The sequence below is a fragment of the Malaclemys terrapin genome, chromosome 24 (assembly GCF_027887155.1).
Source record: "Malaclemys terrapin pileata isolate rMalTer1 chromosome 24, rMalTer1.hap1, whole genome shotgun sequence".
Classification (NCBI taxonomy): domain Eukaryota; kingdom Metazoa; phylum Chordata; order Testudines; family Emydidae; genus Malaclemys; species Malaclemys terrapin.
The window spans coordinates 15,108,838-15,135,209 of NC_071528.1; the positions used below are offsets into that span (position 1 = coordinate 15,108,838).

General features: G+C 40.9%; 1 protein-coding gene across 1 annotated transcript; it reads right to left on the reverse strand.

The window, feature by feature from the left end:
• MAU2 (MAU2 sister chromatid cohesion factor) lies at window positions 1–26,230 on the reverse strand. Its single transcript, XM_054013358.1, has 19 exons — window positions 25,817–26,230; window positions 25,399–25,416; window positions 25,070–25,135; window positions 24,161–24,256; window positions 22,200–22,294; window positions 20,867–20,894; window positions 20,146–20,301; window positions 19,769–19,915; window positions 18,523–18,613; window positions 17,556–17,659; window positions 16,151–16,228; window positions 15,433–15,498; window positions 14,640–14,723; window positions 13,483–13,532; window positions 13,136–13,213; window positions 12,529–12,640; window positions 11,245–11,335; window positions 6,241–6,368; window positions 1–4,646 (listed from the first exon to the last, which is right to left on the reverse strand). The coding sequence occupies exons 1-19, from the start codon at window positions 26,204–26,206 to the stop codon at window positions 4,572–4,574; spliced, it is 1,953 nt and encodes a 650-aa protein (XP_053869333.1). The 5' UTR covers window positions 26,207–26,230; the 3' UTR covers window positions 1–4,571.
• Between the last annotated feature and the right edge of the window lie 142 nt (window positions 26,231–26,372).

Sequence of the window (26,372 nt, forward strand, 5' to 3'; positions counted from 1 at the left end):
TAAAATTAAAGGTCAGATTAAACTTTATTAAAAATTCTTCTAATATAGAAAACGAGAGGAACCAAACGCAACAAACTAATGCCTAAAGTTACGTCTCCTTACATCAGTTACTGTATTTACAGTGTTAGATGAAAGTAGTAGTCCTGGTATTTAGGGAGAACTACAAACACAAATACATTGTACAAACCCAATCTATCATTAACATTTCACTGCAGCAAATAATTCGAATCACTTGCTCAGACAGACAGCAGAACAGCACAGACAAATAATACTTCACTTTGTTGTTTTCACCAAAGGTTTTTCTGTACAGACTGAAATACTGGTCAGCTCCCTGCTCCACCCCTCTGACACCAAAGGGCTTCCAGAATTGTGGCATGAATGCCATATATTAGAAATGCTAATCAGGTTAATTTAGTGTGAGATGTAGTTTTGTCAGCACCGCTGTACATTAAAGCAAGATGGTATACGAATCAGAATTTGTCATAAAAGAAAATTAACTATCCATTCTCTAGGTAAATTGAGAAACTGAAATCAAAGAGGTAAAACAACAGTGCTCAACTGCATATGTCTATAGATAGCATAACAACTTAAGGCTCTAACACTGTTGTACCATCATACATTTCTGCTTGTGTACACGCACACGCACACCCCAGGGGAATAAAGTTCCTATCTACTTTTTCAAGAAACCGTGAGCTAATTTAAATGGTCTTTCCCAAGTATGAAATTTATTAGCTGAAACCTCTCTGAAGTCTGTACTGCAGGAAATGAAAATAGAATAGGCAAACACTGTTTCAGATTGCGATGTCTATACATATTGAAGTTTTTACACTATCTACATGACAATGATTAAATGTTTCTTTATAAGTTTTACTACTCATTTAAAAATGCTAAAGAAACTGTACAGTTTTTTTAAGAAGTTCATAAAAACGACTTTGTGGATGTTTCATATAAAGGGAATTAAGGGACAGGAGTCTGAAGACTAGAAATACGCAGTGTTGATCAAATCAATTTAAAGTCCGATCAAGCATTTAACCAAAAAATATTTCTAAAATGTAAATCCCTAGTTTTCTGTTCATCTTGACGTACAGATGACCAAAGATACTATGCATTTTAAAATTAGGAAGAATTTAAGTTATGAGACCCTTATTTTAATCTGCGCTACATACAAAATGTATTGAAAAGCAAATATAACTATTAAATAATTTAATACACAAGTGTAGTCAAAAAGCATTGTACATTGTAGCAAATGTACATTGAGTTTCAGAGATACAAAATTACCAGGTTAATTCAAATTTACACAGTTTGTGAAATTCTGCGCACGGGAAGAAGGCAGGAGAAAGGGAAGGGAGTTTGAAGTCAACTAGAGGGACCTATGGTGGATGATAGGTCAGTTGTCAAAAGATATAAACAAGCATGCCATTCTGTCCAGAGAAGATTGGAAATGCAGCACCACCCTCCTATGTAGAAGCAAGTGTTGGCTAGTCAGGTAATAGGTGAAATTCCCATGATTATTTTCTATCGCTTTACAACAAGCTTTCTATAATTTCTACCGATAGAACAAATCAATCCATATGTGCCATGGTATTGCCAACAAGAAGCTAGAAAATCACCTCTGCAAACTGAAGAACTGCACAGAGGATAATACACGGCCTCTTCATCACCCATAGCCTTGAAAACCACTTTCAAGACTTTGGGGCACAATAACTTCCCCTGAAAGCTTGAAGGCAGTAATGCCACAGGAGGCAACGTACCTGTGTAGACTCAAGTAAACATGCCTGGCTTGTCTGGAGACCCTTCGTGTGAACCATCCCTAATGGTTTTGTTTCCTCCCCTCCACACTGCTTCACAGAAGAGGCATTTGACTAACATTTATAATGGATTTCTTTCAGTTGAATGGGAACATGATAGGTGAATAAAGAGCTTAGGGTAGATGACAAGAAGGCAGGCAAAGGAACAGTGCTTGTGAATAGGCCGATCTTTGAAGGGAATTATTTAAAAATATTTGTATTAATTTGAATATTACATTACAGAACAAGAATGTTCCCTATCAGCGAGAAACCAAGACAGAGAGAGAGACACTCCCACCCCATTTTGTAAAGGCTCCATTCTTTAACACACATCCAAATTATAAACACTTTTAAACCAAGATTCTTTCATAGGATTTTCAAATGACCAGCACCCAGAACTGGAGGCATATTTTTAAGACAAGTCAGCAACCAGAAGTTGAGAACCATGAGGGTGGGGTGGGGTGCTGACCACCACTGACAATATGGCCACTTTCCATAAGTGTTTCAATGGGAGGTGGTGTCTGTTCAGCACTTTTGGAAACCCGGCCATAGATGTATGAGAAAGACTAATTGCTTCATGCTCCAGAGTAAAGAAGGGATGTCCTAAGACAGGGGTCTGGATGGCACATGGAATATGGCACCATTCACCTGAACATCATGGGCTGAAATCCAAAGTGACTGCAGTGACAGCTGCTTGATTGCCAGCGTGAAAAGTCTACTGCGCCAGTGCCCTTCCTAGTGGCAGATATCCATACCACAATCTGGCACCTTTACTGGCAGTCCCATCAGAGGCCAGCGACAGAATCCACCTGTTGAGAACTGAGGCCACAATGGTACTGTGGTACAAGCTTGCAGTGGTCTTATGAGGAGAGAGGATTTCTGTCCCCAGAGCTGTCAATCTGGGACCCTTCATGGGAATGCTGCACTGTGCTAAGTGTCAGTGATATAATTCAAAGGAACTCAGCAAAGTATACTCTAGGTAGCATTCCTCATGATCAACTGGCACAACTCTTCTTGGGTACAAGAACGGCATTCCAGTCTGGGCCACAAAAAAACCAGACGACATACACTGGAGATAGTGTCTCTTCTTTTAAATCAACACAATCACAAATGTTGTTTCTATTTGTATAATGATGAGAAACAAGGGATGCTTGTTTGCATAAAAGTACCCATAAAGTCCTGTCAGCTCACAAAGATGCTGTTATCTTCCGAGTTCTGGAAAAAAACTAAGTTTATGCTGCATCAATTACTGCTCTGCAGGCCTGAAATTGAAGCATCTCCCCCCTATCAGTTTTGGAGACAACCATCTTCCCCCTACTGTGCATCTAACGAAGCCTAAAATTACCATGGCTTGTGCATCAGCACAGCTCTGAGAACAGAGGTTAAACAGCTGCAGTGCAGCAAGCAGAAGGATCACATAACCCCATCGTTACATGGACAAAACAAATTTTTGTCCCATTTTAAAAAAAAATACATATATCGCTCAATGATCAAGTAGTAGACTTTGATTTCTAGAAGGCAAGTAATATGCAATCAGGCAGATGCCAGATTGCTAAATAGGAGAACCACCACTCCAAGAGACAAGTTTCAAATACACTCCTGCTAGACTCAACAATTTTAAGGTCAGAAAGTTGCCCCAAACATAAGATTAGCATTTCTTTAAAAAAACCTACCAGTATTACTGGAATACCAGCAGTACTCCTTTGATTAGAAATCTTAAGTATTTTTCTCATAAATTTGCAGAATTAAATAGGTTTCAAAAAGAGGAAACACATTTAACCCTGTCTGATGACCTTTACACCACTCTGCACTTGACACGCTGGAATCCCCGCTCTGAGCTGTTGACACTGCTCCACAGAATTCACAACTGCCAAACTCGACTCTGCAAAATGGAAATGACTGAGTTGTGACATCTTTCCTATTTTGGCAGGCAGCTGGACAGCATACAGAGAAACACAGTAACTTCACAGCAGCAGGGTTCCAAAATTTGAGGTACAAAACAGAAAAGTTGCCCAGCAGATGGAAAATCATTTGGAAACGCAAGATTTCCCAGGTGCATGTGTTATTCTGTTGTAAGCCTCTTCTATGCAGATATTCATGTCAGATTTGGGAACTGTCTACCCTAAACCACACACTTTGTTTTGCTTCTCTCTTCAACAGTCTACCTAGTAAATGAGCTAATTTTTACCTTCATGATGGGATTCCAATACTTTTGCCATTCTCAAAGCCTTGATACAGAAGAAGAAGAAAAGATGCCACTTCATGAACCAACTTCTGAAGCTTGTTGTAACCTATGGCTAGTCATGATTCTATCCAATTATTCCCAGGGAGTGGAGAGCACAGAAAACAATAAAAGCAGACATGCATCATTTCAGGTAGGGTTTAAATATTTAGATTATGATCACTGCTCCAATCTGAATACATTCTTCATTTTCTGGTATTGTCTTTTTTAAAAACAAACATCTAGCCAATTTAAGGAACAAGTGTTCCTCTTTGTCTAAACCTTAATTCTGGACAAGAGGAAAACAAGTTAAAACCAGATTGTGAGTATACACACAAACTAGCTGTATGTTCACACAGGTTACATAAAAGCAGCTTAAAATGCCCTTCTCGCTTTGTAAGTCTATGAAATGTACATGATGTGATTATCAATCCATTTCCTACGAGGCCCTTGCTAGAAGAGGAATTTGCTTTTTCTTCTTTGCAGAAAAGGTTGTGGGAAAATGTTCTGTTCCCCCCGCATTTTGGCTACATTTTTTAAGCATTGTCCTGGTAGTTTCTCTTTCACAGGAGACTGGCCAGGCTGGTGGTGGGTCCATTCTGAGCCTGGAACTGTACAGGAGGCGGTCCATCTGTCCACTGAAAGATAACATACAATATGAAAAACCTATATTCACTACATGGGAGGGGGAAAAAATCACAGCAAGGTCAGAAATGAAGAGTTGGCCACATAATATTCACCACATTGAGATAATTAAAATCAGGGTATCAAAAGTAGTTGAGAACCAGAATGTTTGATTTTTTTTTATCAGCCAGAAGTCCATTACTAGAAAACACCACAGAAACAAAATGCTGCTATTCAAACTGCCAGTCATTCCTGAGTCCAATTTAATTTCAGACATTGGTCTCTTATTTCATTTGACCTAGGATTGACAGGCTACTGAGTGAATGCATTTCCTGTTCCTTCCCATAAGAATGTGAAGGTCCAATCCTGAAACCACTCACACAAGTACAGATTTGATGGATAGGGCCCCAAGTTGAGTTTGTCTGTACAAGTCAATTAAAATGTTCAAGCTACAACCAAAATTAAATTAAATAAAGGCCTGTTCCTCACCCATCTTAATACATTTGGGTGTTTTACATTTTACAAAGTCTGCTGAGACAGAAAATTCATTTTTGTAATACATTTTTTCCAATCCACACTATCTAGCCTATGCAATCAGAACATGGATTATGAAAAGCTCAGCAATGCAGGTCGACATCAAACTGAAGTCATTAGCACAGCACTATCACTGAAATCTGTGTCCTCTGGGATTGCAGGTTTTATACACATGCTCCTGGAAATCACACAATTGCTGTGGGCATCTTTGTAAACAAGAGGTTATATCTCAAGCATTCCCACCCCTGGGAAATCTCTAAAGGGACCTACTGCAGACTAAGCAATTAAATGATTTCTTTCCATTCTCCCTCTCATTTAGTCCCCAGAAAGTTAAGACATTTAAATTATTAATAATTAAAAAACAAATTGGATTGATTTCTTTACCTCTTCAAAACAATTCGAGTGTCAAAACATTTTGACACTGATACAGTCAAAGTTAGGGAGTCAGAGGTTAAGGTAATTATCTGGATTCCAAATTAAGACGCTGTATTTAGTTCTGTTAGAAGTGAATCTAAGTGGCTTCAGAAGATCAGCACATTCAAAGGGGTGAAAAAAAAAAATCAGTTTATGGCAAGGTCTGTCTAGATACAAAATGTGAAATTAAACCAAAGACATTTCTATTTAGGCACAGAAAATGTCAACAGTAGTGGATATTTCTTGCACTGTACAAGACAATATCACTCTCAGATTGAAGACCTGGGTGCACTACCGTAACCTAATATATCCAGAACATAAGTGGTTTCTTGCTTTTGAAAGCAAGAACTGTAAGTAAAATGAACCAGATGATGGGTTACAAAAACCACTTTGCTCATGCAATAATCATGCGACACTCAGGGAAAAGCACACTTGAGAAATAAAGACATCACCAACCTAACAGCCTGTACCAAAGTTAACTCATTAATTTGATCTCCATTTCTCTTTCCTGTTATCAGTCCATTATAAATATTAGGAAGCAGCCTGAAGTTTGGTGACTTACTGAGATGCTTGTGTGTTGGGGAAAGGGGTGGCAGACAAGAGAAGAGATCAGTGTGTTGCTTTACACACACCGCACGGTGGAAGAGGAAGACTACCTACCGTAATTAGGTTGTGTTCTGGAAGACTACAAGCTTCAATATGGTCCTGAAGAAGCTGCTGTGAAAAGTTCTGATGCATCTGTGCAGCCTCATGAGCATCCATTGCGTTTCCACAGGCTTTGTTCAAATCTGAAAGAGAAAAAAGTGGAGTGTGTCACATTTTTGTACTGAGAGAAAGATTAAATGGCTGACAGTTCGGGCAGATGGCATTTTTTAATTGCTTAAGAATGCCCCTTTGTATTGGCTGGAGGAAGAGGAGATCACTTGTGTAGCCCCATGTGGAACTTCCTTCCTGTCCCCTACTTTATAAAAAAAAAAAAGTCATTTTCAAGGGACACTGAATCCAAAGTTTTTTAAATTGATCATTCCCCCCCACCCCCAAAAAGTCTGCCCTTTAAATAGTATGCTCTGATACTTTTATAGCAACTCCTCAGAGAAGTTTAATGGTGTTTCCGCTACACTAGGGATGTTTATGAAGTTATTTTCAGCAAGGGAGAACAATGAAAATAATGACACAGGGTTAGTCTACACTAGAAATACTGCAGTGGCACCACTACGGCAGCACTGCCTTAGCACTTCAGTATTCACACTACCTACGCCAACGGGAAGGGTTCTCCTGTCAGCATAGGTAAACACCTCCCCGAGAGGCAGTAGTTAGGTTGAAAAAATAATTATTCCATTTACCTAGCACTGCCTACACTGGAGATTAGATCGGCTTAACTATGTCCCTCGGGGTATGGATTTTTCATACCCCTGAGTGATGTAGCTGGGTGGACCTAACTTTTAGTGTAGACCAGGCCAAAGGCTGGAATTTTCAAAGGGATCCAAGTGCTTTTACCTCAGCTACTTAATAGAAAGGCAAAATCAGACAGAACTGGACCAAAATGGCCAAAAGTTACATTTGGTGCTAACTTCTACCCTCACAGGCGCTCCCGCCCAGTGTCTTCAGTAGGAACTGCACACTTGCATCTGAGGGCAGATTAATCTTAGATATTGTATAAAATAAAAAATATTTAACAAAATATGCCTAAAATACTTGATGCTATTACACCAGCCACATCTCATATTCCCCACTATTGCACTGTTCTATTCTGCACAATGAGAGGGCAGAAGAAAGTTTCACTTTTGCTGAACGGTCTGTATCTTTCCCTGTTTCAAAACTTTTATTTGTGCTCAGCTCAACATTTATTCTCTTTTTATTTTCAACCTCTATGGACAATACGCCAGTAACTCCACAAGGACCAATAATTTTTACTTGAACAGAAAATATCTGCTTGTTGTCAACCTTTGACAGTGTGTCTAGGTTACAGTGCCATCTATTGGGAAAAAAAGCACGCTACTGCATGTCTTGGTAATTACAAGGAATTATATTAACCTGACAGTAGTGCTGATTTTAATAGAAGTTGAGTTATAATTTTCTATTACAAAACTCAAATTTTGTGGAGCTTTAAAACTGCGCTGTTTTAATTCACTACAGGCTGAAACTTGACATCACAGTCTTACCGTATGTAATGTTTGCTCATTTAAACTCGTTCATCCCTTTTTAGCTCAGACTTGCGCCAAAAGAGCCTCACAACACAATTCTCGCTCTCACATTATGAAGCGCTGTCTGGTGGAGGACAGTAGCACTTTGCATACAGGAGTCACAGTGCCTAGTGCCCCTTCTAGTAGCTTTGTCTCCCTCCACATTTGTCATTAACATCTTTTTGGCATTGCTTGGGGAAAGCAGTCATAGCTGCCTTCACTTCACATCCCAGGCATTACCCAGTTTGGATTCTGCCCTTCCCGAGATCAGTTTCTGCCAAAGATGCTTGCCAGTCTTCCCCTCAACCCCAAACAGCATACACAATCCGTTTGATTTTGCAGGCTGCTCTAATATTAGGTGACTGAAGAACTTAGTTTCAACACTAAATATCTCCATTTATACAGAAAATTCTTATCACTATGACACTCTTAAGCAGGATGGAAGTTGGTGCACACACAGAATAGGTTCTCAGTGTAGTGTTTCAATAGGTAGTTTCAGCTAAACCATATTCCACTTCCAAAGTTAAAATACATCTGAAGTTAACTGAATCTTTGTTCACAAGAGAAAAATATAAGTTTTCAAATGCAATTTGAAGACAGATGGAGAATCAGGGAAGCCCAAAAATACAGAATGGCTGTTCCCAATGTGAGGAACTGCAGTGAAGAAGGCTCTCACCCCAAACAGAGGTAACATCGTGAAAAGTGATGAAGAGGAGGCCCATGCTAGATAAGCTGAGGAAGTAGTGTAGAAAAAAAGGTCAAAGGTAGACAGGAGCACTGCAGTGTTAATAGTTGTGTGAAATTTCAAAACGCCATGCAGAGCAAAGTGGAAGGGACAGCTCTTAAGGGTGCCAATCTGCCCATAATACTTCCATTTTGCCAGGGTACTCTCAGTGACTAGTAGCCAAGTGCTTTTTCATCAGCAATTCTATGATGCGAACACAGGAGGAATTTATGAAGTAAAGTTGCATTTTTTTGTGGTCCAAAAGGGAAACCAGGGCTAAATAGGTAGCTATCATTATGCACAAATAATCTTCAGTTAAGCAAAAAGAAGAATTCTTATATCTTCTATTATCAGAAACCTGAAGCAGTGCTATCCTGCAGTGAATATGATACTTATTAGAAATCAAACTCTCCCTTAAGCATCTTGTTTAAAAAAAAAATAATAGTATTACCAGGATGACAGTGCCAAGATAAAGAGCCTCTGGTGTGGTGTATTTTGCCATCATACTGATTTGACTCCTAAATATTTTGTCACATTCTAGTGTACTAACGCAGGGCTGTTTTTTTAGTATGAGCAATTCCACAAACTGTCCATGTGCATGGCTCTCTCATCCCCCATTACTGAAGAGCTTTAATCTATTTCAAGGTGACTGCCATTTCCTTGAAAGAAACTTTATGAAAGACCTGTAATCACATACAAGAACTGCAGACAAGAGGAAAATCTTAATCCAGGTGACTAGTGTCTGACAAATGGTACTATCAGATGGCTGACTGTTCAGCAATCTATTTGCAGTAAATTAGTGGGTCACAGGCTAGTTACTAGTGGACAAGTAACCACATCAAGAAACAAGTGGACCTCTTGTAGGCAGTCCCAGCAGGTAACAGCCATTGAGACAGAGTTCCCCTCTCCACTCGAGGTCTCTCCAAGGCCTGGATAAGGCACATTGATGGGACAGTGTGGGGGAAGCTTATATTGCACCCGGACTGTGGATAAATCGAGGGTGTCGGTCTCCAGGGCTATCAATGCACCTCACACAAGAGCGACACTCACCTACAAATTAGAAAAATATTTCAATTGCCCAGAAGACATTTTTAACCAAAGCAGCAGGAAAACAGGAGAATGTAAGTCTGGCCTTTCTTGCCTGCAGCGCTTAATGTGCAGCACAGTTTTCGTAGTAACATGACTATTTATATTAAATTGAAGCTGCAGGGTAAGTCAACTGTAGCATTAACACTGTCTGCCAAGAAACTAGTCAACATAGAAAGCATCCTGGGTCTTGTGGGAGTCAAATTAAATGATATTTATGTATGATGTGGTATAACAGTCTCCCCCGCCCTATTTATGAACGCTCTGACAGCAGCAGAAACTATGAAGTGAAACAATCAATGCTTGCAGTATCCAGGACACAGGACAGGGTGAAGCACAGAGCATAATGTTGAAAAAGGGATACTTTGTGAGAGAATCAACTACATACAAGGAGAAAACATCCTCTAGAATCCTGCCTATTCATTCACCCTGGCAGCAGGCTAACCTGCCTTTCTAGTCAAGAACTAGATCAACCTCTCTGTGGATTAATTTAACGCTGCTCTTGTGCTAGCCACATGGGATTGCTAGAGAGCAATACAAGATTCTCTCCCACCCCTTTTGCAAGGTGTTCATGAAGAGACACTGAACTGCAGGCATTAGTGATTCTACTGCTGTAGCAAAACATGCAGGGATGACCTTGGCATCCAAAAAATCTGGGGCTGGTGTCAAGGTTAAAGATTCAATAGGCTCCCGGAACAGCCAGTAGCTACCATCTGGTATTTTCTTGGGGTTTCCTTTTTTTGTTTTCCCACTTGACCACCATCTCTCCCTCCAGGTTTAATTTCCTTTCCTTTCTTTCACCTTGAACCCTACTGCTGAACTAGAAAAGGTGACGTTAAGATTTGAGACTACCACTTCTGCTATCAGGCACTGAAAAGCCACTCAGCCATTTCCCCCCTCTTTTTCAGACTGCTGCACCGGCTCATAACTGTCCCCACTGTCAGCCAATGTATCCTGATCTTTTTCTCCTCTGGGAATCGCACCTCTTTAGTGACTAACAGGTGGTGTTATTACTAGGCAAACAAGATCAGCATACAAGTTGGCTGATAGTGGGAACAGTTAGGAGCTAGTGCATTAGTCTGAAAAAGTGGGAGAAAAATGTCTTAAAAATTACAGGCTTCCAATGATACACCAAAGGCCAAGGTTTAAAAAGTGACTAGTGATTTTGGGTGCCCACCTGAAGACACTATGTGGGGCTGATATTCAGAGGATGGTTCTCAGAACTTTCTGAAAGTCAAGCCCCTTTAAGGTGGCAAGTTGGACATTCAAAATCAATCTGTCCCTTTTGAAAATCTTGGCCAAGATCATTCTGCCCAAAATCAGGCCATCAAGTGTGCACAGCTGCAAATGAGAGGCGACATTAGCATATGCGAGTTGCTGCACAGCAAGACTGATAGTCAGGATTTTTGACACTCAAGTGACTGGAAGAAGCACCTGATTTCCACACACTTTAAATATAGCATATCTGGTCATAAAATTAACATTTCTTGTCTTCGAGACACACACACACACTCCTAAAAAAACTGAGTACATAAAATGTTTATGCCACTAGCTTCTTGGTAAGCATTAGAACCGAAAAGCATGGTCTTTTCCCTCTCCCCAATCCTGAGAACTCAACTTGCTACTTGTCTTGTACACAGACATATAGGAGCAACACTTTGACTAACTTACCTCGCAGCAGAGCTGAAGACCATAGTTGCACAGACATGTCTGGGATCTTGCTAGCAAGTTGCATGGCTGGTACCACCATGTTATTACTTTCCTAGTCAAGAATGCATATTAAGGTCAAACACTCATTGTAGCCACAGATATTTTTCTTTAAGGTATAAAAATGTCCCATAAAATGTACATAATAAGTGTCACAATGGAATGCTCACAGTCCCCCAGCTCTCCCCCCCCCACCCAAAGATATCCACTGCCAGATAGAATATCTAGCTAACTCTTAACCCAAACACTGTTCTCGTGTATTAGTTAAGATCTACTAAGCAATTTTCACCTATGCAGTAACATGACAGACAGCGTCACTCCTGGGCTATTAGAACCAATCTCATGTGAGATTATAATTCTTCTATATAACTCCAGTTTTGTTATTTCATCAGTTACTGGATCTGCTAAAGCAAACTAAAGCCAAGCACCAGATATCAGGATTTATTTGGAAGAGAGTACAAACACCTGAACACACAGTCTATACATTGTGTATGACAGATTGACAGAGTACATATAGGAAGTTCAAAATTAAAGTTTACTGCTCCCTTATGCATAAGAAAAGCAAAGGAGGACTGAGAGATGGCAGATGTAGAGAAGGGCTACACTATACAAGGGGCCAATTAAAACTAGTAACTTTAAAGCAAGTGACCTATTAAGGATTTTGTTTCAATATATGAATCACCAATAATTACAAATATTAAGTTATTGCTGAAATTGAAACAACTTTGATAACCACAGAATGGCTGCCATGTTCCAACCCAGGAGGTGGCTGTGTTTATGAGGTAGGACGGTAACCCCTAAAATACAGTCTAAAGTGGTCTAGGATCTTTCAACACAATTGGAATTGGAGTACATCTACTGGGCACATCAGGGAAAACATGCTGTGGCATGCATCAGCTTGTCACAGCATGAGGATTTAAAAAAAAAATGAGGATCTGAATTCAGAATCCTTTCCAAAATAATCCAGTTTAAACCATTTCTCCTCTACTTTCAAGTGATTTTAAACATTACAAAAATACAATCTTCTGAAATAGATTGCAAATGTCACTGCTTTGTCAATGTACCATTAAACATGCAAATCACAAATTGAAAAGTCAATACGCTTCCCACTTTAGGTAGGATACTGCAATGTATGGAACTCTTAAAACAGATTAGTTTTACAAAACCCACTGATTTTTTTTTTTTTTTTGGCAAATAGTAAGTAAAACAAGGGTCTCAGTAGTAATACTGAAGACTGTAAAAGCTTACCCTGTGATTCCCTAACACATAGAATATATGACCCAGGAGTACAAGAGAACATGCTGTTAATCGGTTCAAGTCTTCTGCATTTGACATTTTCAGTGTCTCTCGCAAAAATCGTCTACCAAAACAGAACAAAAATAAAACATTTTATAAAACATTCTCTTTTCCTTCTAATATGTAACAAACGTGTCATAACCATAATCCAGAACAGAAAGACTAACTGTGGAAGTCAAGAGGCAAATACTGGGACTCGGGAGACCTAAGATCTACTCCCAGCTCTGACACTGGCTGGTTGCGACACCTGGGGCATGTCACGTCCCCTCTGTGTGCCTCAGTTTCCCTATCTGTAAAATGGGGATTACAATACAGACATTTGTAAAACAGTTTTGAGATCTACCAATGAAGAGTGCTAGATATTGTCATTAGTAGAAATTCAAAGATGTAGAGAAGAAAATCTAAAGGGGAATTTCCCTAAACTGTTTGTCAATCCTATTTAGACAAACAGCAAGTATTAAAATCAGCCTGGACAAATTCAAGGGGAGAAGGATTCTGGTAGGCTTGGAAGAGGCCCCTTTCGCTCACCCCTTCCAAAAGGCACTGACTTTGCACTCACTTTGCTTCATTGTATCTGCCTTGGAAGAAGGAGAACAGTCCTCGGATGTAGAAAGCAGCTGCTCGGAGACAGTGAGAGCTGGGGAGAAAGCGATAAACTTAAATCCAGGAGTTTTACCATCATTAGGTGCGTGATACAGGGTGATAGATTCTAGGAATTTATTTGCCAACATTTCATAATCAAAGCACAAGTCTTTGCGCCAATGACTGAAAAAACGGTAAGACCCCTTCCTTGACATCAAAGCTGTTCATTTGCTTTTCGTGCTATGCTTTTTTTTATTTTAAGAATTTTACAAGGCAAACACACCCTTGCAAAAATAGCATTTAGAAGATATCCAGAATCCTTACCTTACAGGGAAGTTGTGGTCTGGATTTATCCTTTCCAATAAACTGTAAAGCTGTAGTCAAGAAACAGAAATGGAAAAAAATTGTTTCTAACAAGCATTAGCTTACAATATGGGATACCAATGTTTTCATGGGAACAGTACATTAAGCAGAATGCTGTAAGTTATACAAAAAATAAAGTTACTGGCCAGAACACAGGATGGAACATTCCAACATTGGAAGGGTACCATCAGCTCAATATTGGCCCTAAAAAGCGGGTTTATAAAGAACAATTTTCTATTTTTTTTTTAGACTTTGTAAGTGTTAGCATGAAACTTCAAATTTAACTGGAAAGACTTTTAATGGAAACATATGACTGGAGTGCTTGAAATCCAAAAGCTGAATCATCTTGCTAACTAACAAGAACCAGAACCTGACACTAGCCAAAAATTAAGTTGACGAATTTTCATTCTCCAACTTCCCTTTTTAACGTGCTTTGGGCTTTTGCTTGTTCAAATTGACAATGTACCATTTGTCCACAAAAGACTTAGCATAACATTTGAAAGTACAGTACTGTTTCTGAAAAGAAGCTAAAGAACCCAATCGTAAGTGCTAGAGAGAATACACAAATGCTGCTGTACAAAATGATAAATACTTGATAGTTGATGTAAACTTCTTTGGGAAGAGGGTTGGTTGATCAGTCCTCTGTGGGTAACAATTAACACCTGCAAATGTCCATTTCCAAACACTTTGCCATTATTTAATTAATTCTCATTAAACTCCATGTAATGTAGATATTGCCCTTAGATACAGAGGGAAACTGAAATGGACAACTTAAGTGACTGGCTCAAGATCACAGAGGGAGTCAGTGACAGGCCTGAGATTAGGACTCAAGTTCCTGACTCCCACTGCTGTGCTCAGACATCTAAATCACACCTCTCTGTAGGATCCAAAATGCTCGTTTCCTTTAATGGTCTGCACTGGGCCAACTCATACCCTCAAGCCCCTGTAAGTATTATTATTAATAAATGACACTACTTTGATCAGATGGGTGGTTGCCCAACAAAGCACTTGTGGCAAAGCACACCAAGAATGAATAATCAAAGTGCTGTCCTAAAATTTGTTCCTCTTGCAAATACGCACCTTGTAAAGCCACAGATCAGAAGCAGCCAGACACATACCTCTTGATGTCTGTTGCCTTCCCTGATGTACACACTGGCCAGGTTTGTCACAATAAATGCCCACAATTCCTGATGTGTGGTGAGCTAAAATAGAAGAATATAAAACACAGACTAAAACCAGAAATAGCTAGAGTGGTATTCGTTACTAACCAGCCTGTTTACAGCCCTCACAAGACAAAGAAATAGCCCAGCCCAGAAGATCCAAACCATCTAGACACTCAAAAGTGCATTCGTACACAGAACTCATTTCTGAGAAGCTAATAAATGTTAAACCCAACAGCAGTCTGTAAAAGTCTCTAAAGCAAAATACATGACAGGCAGCATTTAAACACCACATTCCTGTGGGGCGGCTTTTTTGTTTGGTTTCATTATTCCAAGCTCCTTAAGAATTTGCTGCTTCGTCTTCGTTTCTCTTCTGTCTCTTCATATTAAAGTGCTCTCAGTGTTGATGAGACAGAACTGCTAAGCCAGCCCTTTGAGCACAGTGTGCTCTGATATTGCCACATTGTAGTAAAGAGAGATTGTTGCGAGCACAAATGAGAATATTAAAGTACTCAGGCTCTGCACCCCCCAAATCCTCCCCCTCTCAACAGGAATAGTGGAATGAACCATTCATATGTTTCACTGGGTAAGATAGCTTTGCCTTACCCAAGGAGATGTAAAGCAATACACATGGCTGCTTCATAAAAGGTTACTAGAGGATAGACCCTAGAGAAATCGAAGGTAAGTCTATTCTGTGCCCACTTCTACATTTAATAGAGCTACAGCAAGTAGTTTTAGCATTAAATCTTACCCGCAATGCTGTAGTAAACTGTGCTTCTGCATTGTCCATGCAATTAACAGAAATGCAGTAAAGCCCCTGTAAAAGAAAGTGCGTTTTAGACTAAGCATTCTAGTAATTGTAGCAAAATTGCAATTCTGCAAGTAAAGGAGATGATCGCAAGTCTGATCCACTAAATCCTGAAGTTATGAGGCATTAACAGGAAAACAATTTAATGTGTTATGCCAGACACCACCAAGCCTCAGTTTTGTTTGGTTCACTTGAGAAGATCAAGTAATTCCTGTATTGCCAACTTCTCATCATATTATTGTAAAGTTCATTTCTTCTTACAATCTGTTTCATATAAAACATTAAAAATACAAATTCTACATACAGTGAATCATCTGATGCTTATTCTGTTACCAAAATGCATTCCCTAAAGCATACAATATACCTTGTGGATGTTCACTTGCAAAGCTCCCAGACTTAAATGTGCTGTATTTTTAAAGGAGAAGCGTTTAAATAGTTAACAGTTCTACGGCTATTACAAAATGCTTGGTGTTTGCTTCAAAGACAGATTGAGGCAATTCACAAGATTTCTAGAAAATGATTAAATGATCTTGCTTGGTGCAAGTCTAAAAAACGGGCTGAGGTTTGCATCACTATAACAGTTATCTGTAATGATGAAGGTGGAACTCTAGGTATGGTGCCCTGTGTAGGCCAAAATTCAACAGTAATAGTGTGTACTCACTAGGAGAGTATGCAGCTGTGCAGCATGATTAGAAAACAGTCTGGGAGATTGCTGGCAGAGTTGACAGACTTGTGAGATCTGTTAGAAGAAAATATTTTAAAAGGTTAAACCAATTATTTCTTTATTACATCTAGGCTGAGCCTGCCCCCACTTCCCAACTGCCTGACCTGTAAGAGCCATTCAGCTTATTGCTGTGCTTGACTCAAAATGAAGTTAAGCTGTGCCTTGCCCCTTTCAAGCAGAGCCCAGACACGCTGCAAGCTAAGCCTTACATAGACCGGTGTGCATACGCGCATCCCCATACTGGGATGCGTGCACCAGTTAGTTTTCAGAATTATTTGCTTTATGGTAGATTCTATCATGTGCTGGGCACTATCCACCAACATGAAGTCATGGGTCCTGTCCTGAAGAGCTCACAATCCAAGACAACATACAACAGACAAAAGATGGAAGAGAGGGACAAAACATTCAAAGGGTTAAAAAAAAAAACCACGCCATGAACTATCACCAACTGCTCCTTTATTTAGGCACTATTACTTGGCTAATTTTTTCTAAGCGCTGTGGTAGGCAGTGTTAAACAATTTGAAAGGTCAGTGGACCAATTCAGAAAGCATGTTTCATAAATAAGGGATGGAATGGAAGACAATGCCGACGTTTGGGGGAGGACTGGACAAAAGGGAAGCGGAGACCAGTATTACCATCAGAGGGGAGAAGGCGGTCGTGACTTAACAAGACAAAGATAAGTAGGGAAGGGCAGAGTTGTGAAGGGCTGGGAAAGCCTGTGCAATATGCCTGAGCTTGAGTCAAATAGAGAATGGGGAACCAGTGGAAGAATTCAAAAGGGGGATGACACATGATCAGAGGAACAAACAAGGAAAATGAATCTTCATCCTGATAGTTCATAAAAAATGCAGGTGGAGAGGAGAGCCTGGATGACAGTTTTAGCTGTCTGGATAGAAAGGAACAGTTGGATTTTATATATGCACAGTTTGAAGTGCCTCGTGGTGGACACTATGTGGAAGTAAGGGAAAGAAGAGTTGAAGACAACTCTAGTTATGGGTTTGAGTTAAGAGTGACAGAAAAGAGGATGAGGGGAAAAGTATCTGGAACTCAGCTCTGGCCACTAGCAAGCTATACTATTTTAAAACCCTGTGAGTAAAATCTCTGAAGTGCTCTCAAATGAGGTATGGATGGAAGTTTAATTTCAAGGCTTAAGAACCTTGTCAGTGTCTTAAGGATTCCCAGACACTGCTATGCATGTTAGTAGTTACACGAAGACTACTGGGATTCCAGTGAGGGTCTGAACATGTTATTTGGAAATTAAATTTCCATCTTTTTAAACTAACATTTATTGCCAAGACTCAAATATTCAGAAGATTAAACAAGCATGGAAAGACAGTTTTACCTCCTGCAGTGCTGTAGCTTTGTGCCCCGTGACAAGCCGACACATGATAATATGTTCCAACAAAATAACTTGGAAAGATGACAAAATAGGACTGCAGTCCAACACTAAGAGGGAAGCAAGGGTAGTTCAGGAAATAAAGTTATATAGCACTATAACATCCTAACCCCACAGCCTAGGCCCCAGATTTAAAAATTTTATTACGATGATGTTAAAATAAAAATAGTGAACAGAGTTTGAGCATAGAAGTTTCTGGTTATCAGGGAATAACACACCGATTATTGAGGGTGCAAAGTTTGGTTTAAGATAAGGTGGCATGAGGAATACATAATCTGCAATGTCCCCGATTGGGGGTAAAAAACTACTACAAAGCTAGCTTCCCTCATGCCAACGGTTCAACGTAACTTCAGCACAAAGACTTCTGAGCAGAAGTCTATATGAACTATGTGGCACTGGAGAAGCCTGCTTGCTCCCACCTACTGTTTCAGTTGCCACTGGAGAAGTGAGCCTATTTTTAAAACGAGACTTGTCTCTTGATCAGGGAAGAATGGCAATCCAAGCTTCACTTAGCGGAATCCCTGGGGATCATGACTTTGCTTCCAATAAGTGAGATCTTGAACAGTCCAGTGATTTGGATAGCCAAGATTCCACACATCAGTTTAAAAACTGCTAGAACTGATAAAGTAATCTTTTTGTACTCCCATAACTCAACAGGCTAACCAGTAAATATGTACGGGAAAGAATTCCTGTTCTGAACTCAGATCTTAATAAACCAACTTTCAGACCAGAGCAAAATTCTTACAGCTGAGCAGTAAATCCTCATACATAGGCTTATGGAAGTAACCCTGAACAGATCAATAGCATTAGAGGTGCCTGTTCTTGCAAGTAGATTGCATTTTTTGGTATTTTTATGTTAGCACCAGATAAAGGTGCCTTGCAGCTCATCAAAAGTTTTAACCCCCATACTTACTTTTTAGCTTTTCTAGCTGCATGAGTGCTTTGTCGGTGTACTTTTGTGCCTTCTCCAGGTACCCTGCTTGCATGGAATGCATCACTGTCACCTGCCACAGAACAGAAGAAAGAGGGTCTGAAAGTCTAGAGCCACACTCCAGAACCAAGGTCAAAACAATTTAAATCGTCAAACTGAAATCTAGTCTAGTTAAGTATTTTCAGGCACATGGAGTCATATCTCCTTGCTTTGTTAAAAACATAAGCTTCTGCCATGGTCAGTCATGAAGAACCAACATAGCTCTAGGAGAATGAACTGGATTCTACTTGGCTCATGTAACTATGTCATTGTTAACTAAGTTTCATTTTCAGGGCTTCTTGTACAACTCCTTTAAATGGTGCCGTTACTGAAGGGAATAAAAAGTTGCGTAGGTGTCACAGACCAGAATTTGAAGCTAATGGTAGAAGTACAACAAAGCAACACGCAGCCTGAAAAACCTTTATTACCAGTGATTATGGACAAGCTAGAAAAAACAGCGTGACTTTCAGATCCCAGGTTTAGTTGGCAGGGATCATTGATCTGGAAATTAACACAATGATCATGATGCCATCTTTACAAAGTCAATTTCTAGAGCAAAACTCCATAGATTATTAAACTTCCATGTAAATTAACTGCTCTTCCAAGCTGAGTCTCCCACAATATAGGGCATCCACTGCTATTTAAAAGACCTTGATTGCCAACTGCAGCTTACCACGTGGTGACTTGGCCCACTAGGAACTAAATTTGAGAGTACCAGATTCGTGCTTACTTGTGACCACTCTGGTCTCGAGAAGCAAAAGGCTATTCCATTAAAAAACACTATTTAAAACACACTACAACAGGGTGCAGAACGGCAAGCTCTCCTAGCCAATTCTTTCAGACCATGTTTGCCATCTGTCGGTTGTTTTAAGCCACCATACTCTGACCCCAGTAAGTTTGAACTTACAGGATGAACTGCATCTTTTTGATCCCCGTGGAGAGCAAGGGTCAAGCATTAGATGAGAAGAACTATGTACATGTGGGAGGGCAGAAGTAAAAACTCTTTGCTCTGTGCTGTGCATTCAGTCCATACATAACAACGGCAAATTCCACACCCATTTAAAGAATTAAAGTGCTTGTACACTGGATCATACTCCGGATACAAGGTTCATCCTGACATGAAATGAGCACATTTATCCCACACCTCATCAGTTAACAATGGCCGCTTAAGTAAAACAAAGCTTCTCACCAGGTAGACCAGCACACACATGTGCTCCTTCGGCAGCCAGTGAAAGAGATCTGCTGGGTTGCTGGGTAGAATTTCATCGTCATGAAGAGTCGATATGGTCTGAATGCACTGCTGCAGCTGCTTCAGACATGGTTTCACACTTTTCACCTGTGAAAGTTGATTCATATCAGACACAGGTCATGCCATCGGGGACAACACCTGAATACGTATATAGTTCAGTAAACATGCCAACCAGTTAACAGTCCTTGCCTTAAGGAGTTTAGTCTTCTTTAAGGCATAAGCTGATGCAGTAATTTCACAACACACCACAGCCTTTTGGACAGGAATCTTTCCATGATTCACAAACATACAACTTTGCAGAATTATCATTCACATACCTGCCCAGCATCCAGGTAATGAGTCACCTGCAGCACCAAGAAGAATACACGCAATGATTCTTTCTGGATGGGATTTCCTTGCCAATTTTCAACTATCTGTCCGCACAAAGTAAGGAGTGGGTGCACTTCCTGCAGTTTCCGTTCCATTAGAAGAAGCTATAAGAAAAGCATTTCATGTATAAACAGTGCAGAGCAAACAGCTGAAATGCTCAGTGAAGCTGAGTCGAAGCTGTTGAGTGCTCTTCCCTTTTAAATGTCGAGCCTCATTTATTCAAGTTCCTAAATGTAGACTTAAGATGTTAACTTTAAAGGCACCCTTTTTTAAAAAAGAATTGGTCATTATATGTTACTGGACCTTTTATCTTGCATCACAAAAGGGCTTCTTCATGGATTATAATCAACTTCGTTAATCTGAGATATGCCTAACTAATGGTGCTTGATTTCTTCATGAAATTACTTGTGTGTTATGTGTATTATGAGCAGGCAAGACATTGAACTACATAAGAATCCTGAATGCCAAAGAGCAGATTTCAGGTGTATTTCAAACATCATGCTTGCTTACGGAAATGAAGCAGAATATGTTTGGCACAAGGAAGGCACACAACACACATTCAAACCAGACATAATTTCAAGACCAATAGTCTTATTTTGTCCCTATAAAGTGTATGAACTGAAGTAATAGTATTAACTTATTTGTTACTCTTAAATATATCCAACTTACCATCCCTTTACTTAGCAGAAACAGTGCCCTGAAATAAAACAAAACCGTGTCACAGCTCTAAGAAGGTACAACACTGAACAAGATATACTCATGAGAGAAAACTCAGGGTAAGAGACTGCTGCAGATCTTTTCAGCACAGACTATACAAGGCCGGAGGAAACAAGCTATTGGTATAGGCATCACACTTATAATGCTTAGACTGCCTGGGATGCTGGATCAAAAGTCTAGTACAGGGGTCGGCAACCTTTCAGAAGTTGTGTGCCAAGTCTTCATTTATTCACTCTAATTTAAGGTTTCACATGCCAGTAATACATTTTAACATTTTTAGAAGGTCTCTTTCTATAAGTCTATAATATATAACTAAACTATTGTTGTATGTAAAGTAAATAAGGTTTTTAAAATGTTTAAGAAGCTTCATTTAAAATTAAATTAAAATGCAGAGCCCTTCGGACCGGTGGCCAGGACCTGGGCCGTGTGAGTGCCACTGAAAATCAGCTCACGTGCCAAAGGTTGCCTACCCCTGGCCTAATAGAACCAACTCAGACTTTCACCCTTTCATGGTAAATGAAGTCCATGCAATCTATCATCTGAGGACCTTTGAAATGAGAACTTCCTAAAAGAGGTCCTGCCTGCTCTGCAAGGCCATCATCCCATGGTCCTATTTATCACAGCACAGGTGTCCTTGGTCAAATTTTGCCCTCCCCCATTACTGTGCACCATGCTGTGTGCACTGGCTGGGTGCAAACACCCCAGTGGTGGCAGCACAGACTTTAGCGTACCTCTGACGTAAAAGACACAACATAAGGTAAATTATAAGACAATATGTGGGGTGGGAAAAGAGGGGTTTAATCAAATGTTTGCTGTTTATGAACCAAACCACAGAAAACACCCATTGTCCTCCACTCAAAGCAGCAATAAGGGTCCTGCCAGAGCTAGAAGAGGAAGGCAAGTTTAAAGTTGGAAAAAGGAGTCCAAATCACAGTGCCAGGGAATTAAAGAGTCTGAGGCTTTAGGTCTGTATCTAGGCCTTGGAAGGTCCCCATTTGCAGGGGAACCAAAGGCTAAAGCCTACATGTTGGGAAGATTTGAGTAGATGAGGAAGGCAAACAAAATTCTGTTCAAGAATAAGGCTCTCCAGAGCTTTGGTCCAGAGTGCTGGTATTTATTTTCTGCTAAAAGCAGCCTTGGATAGGCGAGAGCAAGAGATTCAGATTTGAGAGCGAGAATACATGAGAAGCACTGGTTTGATTATGATGGATTTACAGAAGCTCATTTGCAACCAGTGTCTATGTAAATTAGAATAAATTAGGAGAGGTAGATGAAGGAAACATACCTGGTATATTCTGATCCTACTACCCGGGCATATTCTGCTCCAACTCCTAGAAGGTCACATGCAGATACCAAATCTTTTTCAAGTGTGTGAAGTTGCTGAAGAGAAAAAAAAATGGTTAGTTTTCAAGCTAGTGTTTTTAATGACTCAAACTTCCAGTTATGGTTTTTGTTTTGTTTTTTCCTTTTTTGCTCTAGGAACATAGTCCTGTTACAATAATTGGATATTTTGTTATGAAATTAAAGTTTGATACAACTGCTTAATAGGAGTTCTTTACATGTCACCTAAACATAACAGAAGGCCTTTTCAGGAAACCTTTCCTATTTCTCTTCTGGAAAAAGTCTTCAACATTTCAAAGAAAATCCCCTTCTAAACATTTTTTTTTTAACACTTATCCAAGTTATCATAAAGTAGAGGTGGTCTATTCTACATACAGCCTAATCTAAACCAAACCAAAGTCAATAGCAGTGGTTCCTTTGGCAGGGAAGGCACTATCACAAAGTCAGTGAGCACCACCTGATATTCAATGCTCCAGGCCAGGGAAGAAGAGTGAAGTAGGGTTTTTTTTGTTTGTTTTTTGTGATGCAGCCTTAGTTTTTGAAATTGGAATTTTCCCAATCTCCAGCCAAAAAGCCAATTCATCTCAGTGAAATGTGCAACAGAATAAAGAATTCAGGCCTTTTGATCAGAAAGAAGCTAGAACGAAACATGCCACAATACCAACAACATATTTGGGGGTTGTAAGAAGAATCCTTCACAGATGCACAGAATATAACTGGAGGTTAAGCTTCCTATAAGTACACATACAACTCACTGATAGGTAAACATTTGTCCCTTAATTAACAGAAGTGCAAGGCTCTCAAAATCTCAACTCAAATTACACAAACAAGTCATTTTCAAGGAAATAAGTTGTTGCTATTTGCTTGAGCCTATACAGAACAGGGGAAGAAGAGGAGTAAAGGTGAATGTTAACACATCCTTCAAGAGAATAGTTTGGCAAGCTTCCTTTGAAAGAAAGTGCCTCTAAAGATCAATTCCCTCAATTCTTATCAAACAGCCTTCATTGTATTCTGCATACCTAACAGGGCTGCTGAGAAAAGGCATATCTTGGAAGAGATATGGCTGAACAGTGCTCTCTTGACTGTGCAGGTCCAGCAGAGAGCATGACCTGCCTCTCTCACTGCGTGGTTAGCCTGTAAACTCTTTGGATGATATGATGTGCTTCTAATCTTAACAGGCTGGGATACCCTATAGATAGGTTAAGAAGTATCCTCTGAACACATGGACAACAAAAGTAAGGACAAAATGTCAAGTGCACCTCCTAATTCCAAGATTGTTCTCAGATGATGCCTAAAAACCAGTACTGTGTTAAACTTTCAACTGAAGCCATGCCTAAGAACATTTACGAAACAGAGACATTAACATTTCTGATGTTGACCTGAAGCCTTTGTAGTAATTCCACTTTCTAACCCAGTTCTGCTGTGGATGTTAGGGCAAGTGGAAAACAGTGGAACCCACACTTCTATCACACTTTCCTCAGGTAGGAAACTCGCTATTCTATCCAGTCAGACTTTATGGGGAGATTTTTGTTTTATGTACATTTTGAAGGGGATTCTTCCACCTTTTCTCAGGATTCTGTGTCCCTGCTAGAATCCTGAGGATCCCGCCCTTCCTTCTCCTGCTAGCCACATCATCACCCATGCAGGCAAGGAGGCCTGTACTAGACTCCATTTGAAGTCTAGCACAATAGTACAACATGAAGCACTCTCGACAATTCAGTCTATCCACTAGTCCCAGCCACTGGATGAAGAGACAGACACCCAAGCCTTGCTGTGTCTGCAGTAATACAGAAGTATTCTCTCCTCGTTGCAAAAATCTAGAAATTTACAAGTGCATTATACTTTCTTCCTACCATTTTCACAGTCCTTTTATGTAGCTTTATAAGGCACCTGAATAATACTTACGGCAAGCTGAAAAAGTAGTCTACAGTGCCAGTATGGAGTCTGCTGTGAAATCTGGATGGCTTTACGCAACAAAGGCTTTGCTGCATCAACTGAATTCTGAAATAAAAATATGTACCTTAAATTCAACAGTAAAACCAACCTATATAAGGAATCTTCAGCACTAAAAGCAGTGAGATTTAATGAAAGATATTCTGGTTTGGTCCCAATTTAAAAGTCTTAAGGCAAGAAAACAAACAAAACTGAAAACAAACACTGACATGAGTAATCACATTTGCAGTCCTCTAAAGATGTGCTGAACAATATTAGTAAAATCCATCCGTACACTCATATAACCCTTCAGACACGCACAAAAATGCATACTAGAGATCACAAATGGGCTTGCTTGCAAAAACTGAAGACCCCTTTTAAAAAACTTTTAATAAATCTAATCCAAAATATTCAAGGCACATAACAAAAGTATCTCAGGCAACTCCAAAAAAGTTAGCCTGTCTTTTCCTCCATGACTAAAGGAATAAATAAGGATAGTAAACTTATTTTATCACATGCATCCGAAGAAGTGAGGTTTTTACTCACGAAAGCTTATGCCCAAATAAATCTGTTAGTCTTTAAGGTGCCACCAGACTCTTTGTTGTTATTTTATCACAGAATTTCTTAATTGTAACAGTAATTGCAACCAGCATAACATGATATATTGAAACACCTTGGGACTTCCATATTACTTCACCATAAATTAAGCTTCCCTGCACCAGAGATCACCCATAATCTGGAGTATGTTGTAATAATGTGTGCACGTGTGGTTCTAATAAAAAACATACATATGTAAATTGTCAAAAACCCTCCATCCCCTCGATAGGGCATTTATGATCAGCAAAGTACCATATTTTTTAGGAGCAGCCTCAATACGCTTACCTCTTGACAGTACAGTTCAGACAGAAGGCTTGCTGCTTCAAATTTAACATCTTCAAACTGTGGAATCTAGCAGCCTCAGAGTTAAGTAAATATTAAACTTTGTTGCAATAAGTATTAATCCACCAATCAATGCTCAATATGCCAAGTCAAAGCTTACAAATTTAAGCAAGAAGCCCATGTCTGGAAATTGGCGAGAACTACCTACAAAATACTGAAACAGATTCACTCTGGCCAGTTACGTTTGCCGAAATATGTCACATTAAATCCAGACTCTAAAAGTGAGTTTTCAGCTGTTCAAGTTCTACTGTCAGATGGTCAGGAAAGGATACTTGTTGTGAGATCAACCACTGTAAGAGAAGACAACAGATTGCAGTAGTTAGTGCAGAGTCAACAATACTAAGGGGTTAATTTAAGAAACTGTCCCATGGCCACCCATTCTCTCACGCCACAATTTCTTTGGGAAACAGAACACGGCTTATGGGCCTCAAGCAAGGAGTCGGCACGGTCTCCCGCCACGGCATGAAACCTTTCACTCTCCCCACCCAAACAATCTCCCCACCAGCCTGCCCCCCCGGCTCAGCAGGGCACCAAGTCACGAGCTGGCTGGGGCAGAGCAGCTGGTCACCAGTGCAGGGAGAGCTGGGGTCAGTGGCGGGCAGCCCCTGCCCCAAGGGTCCTCCCCCAGCCCCCCCCTCACTCCCTGCCTCCTCTGGTGCCCGCTACCCCCCGGCCGGCGCCGCCGCTCACCGCCTTCTCGAGGTGCCCGCGGGCCTGGTCCCCGTTGCGGGTGTGGTGGTAGAGCACGGAGCCCAGCTGCAGGTGGGTGCGGGCCTCCATGCGGGCCGGCGGCTTGCGGGGCAGCACGGCCTGCAGGCAGTGCACGCACAGCCGCACCTTGGGCGGGCTCGACGTGCGGAAGTGCTCGGCCAGGCCCAGCAGCGCCAGGTACCACGACTCGCCGCCGCCGCCGCCGGGCCCGGCCCCGCCGCCCGCGCCCGCCCCGGCCCCAGCGCCGCCCCCGCCGGCCTCCCCGGAGCCCGAGCCCGCCGCGCCCCCCGCCGCCTGCTGCGGCGGCGGCTGCTGCTGAGGGGCCGCGCCGGCCGCCGAGCCCGAACCACCCGCCGCTACCGCCGCCATCTCAGGGCCGCCGCCACAACGCGGGGGCGGGAGCGGCTGCCCGCGCAAGGGCGCCTGGGAGATGGAGTCGCTAGCCTGCCTCACAGGCCCGGGCGGCCCCCGGCGCGCGTAGGTCACGCGAGAACTCGGAGCAAATCCCGCGCGCGGGCGCAGGGGAGCTGCACTC

Excerpts from the sequence above, each read along its gene's own strand:
- MAU2 (XM_054013358.1), bottom strand. The coding sequence starts at position 26,206 with ATGGCGGCGGTAGCGGCGGGTGGTTCGGGCTCGGCGGCCGGCGCGGCC. Across the intron at positions 18,614-19,768 it reads TGTGTGTGCTGGTCTACCTG|GTGACAGTGATGCATTCCAT; the intron begins GTGAGAAGCTTT and ends GTTCTGTGGCAG. Across the intron at positions 17,660-18,522 it reads GCAGCTAGAAAAGCTAAAAA|TGTTGGACTGCAGTCCTATT; the intron begins GTAAGTATGGGG and ends CTTCCCTCTTAG.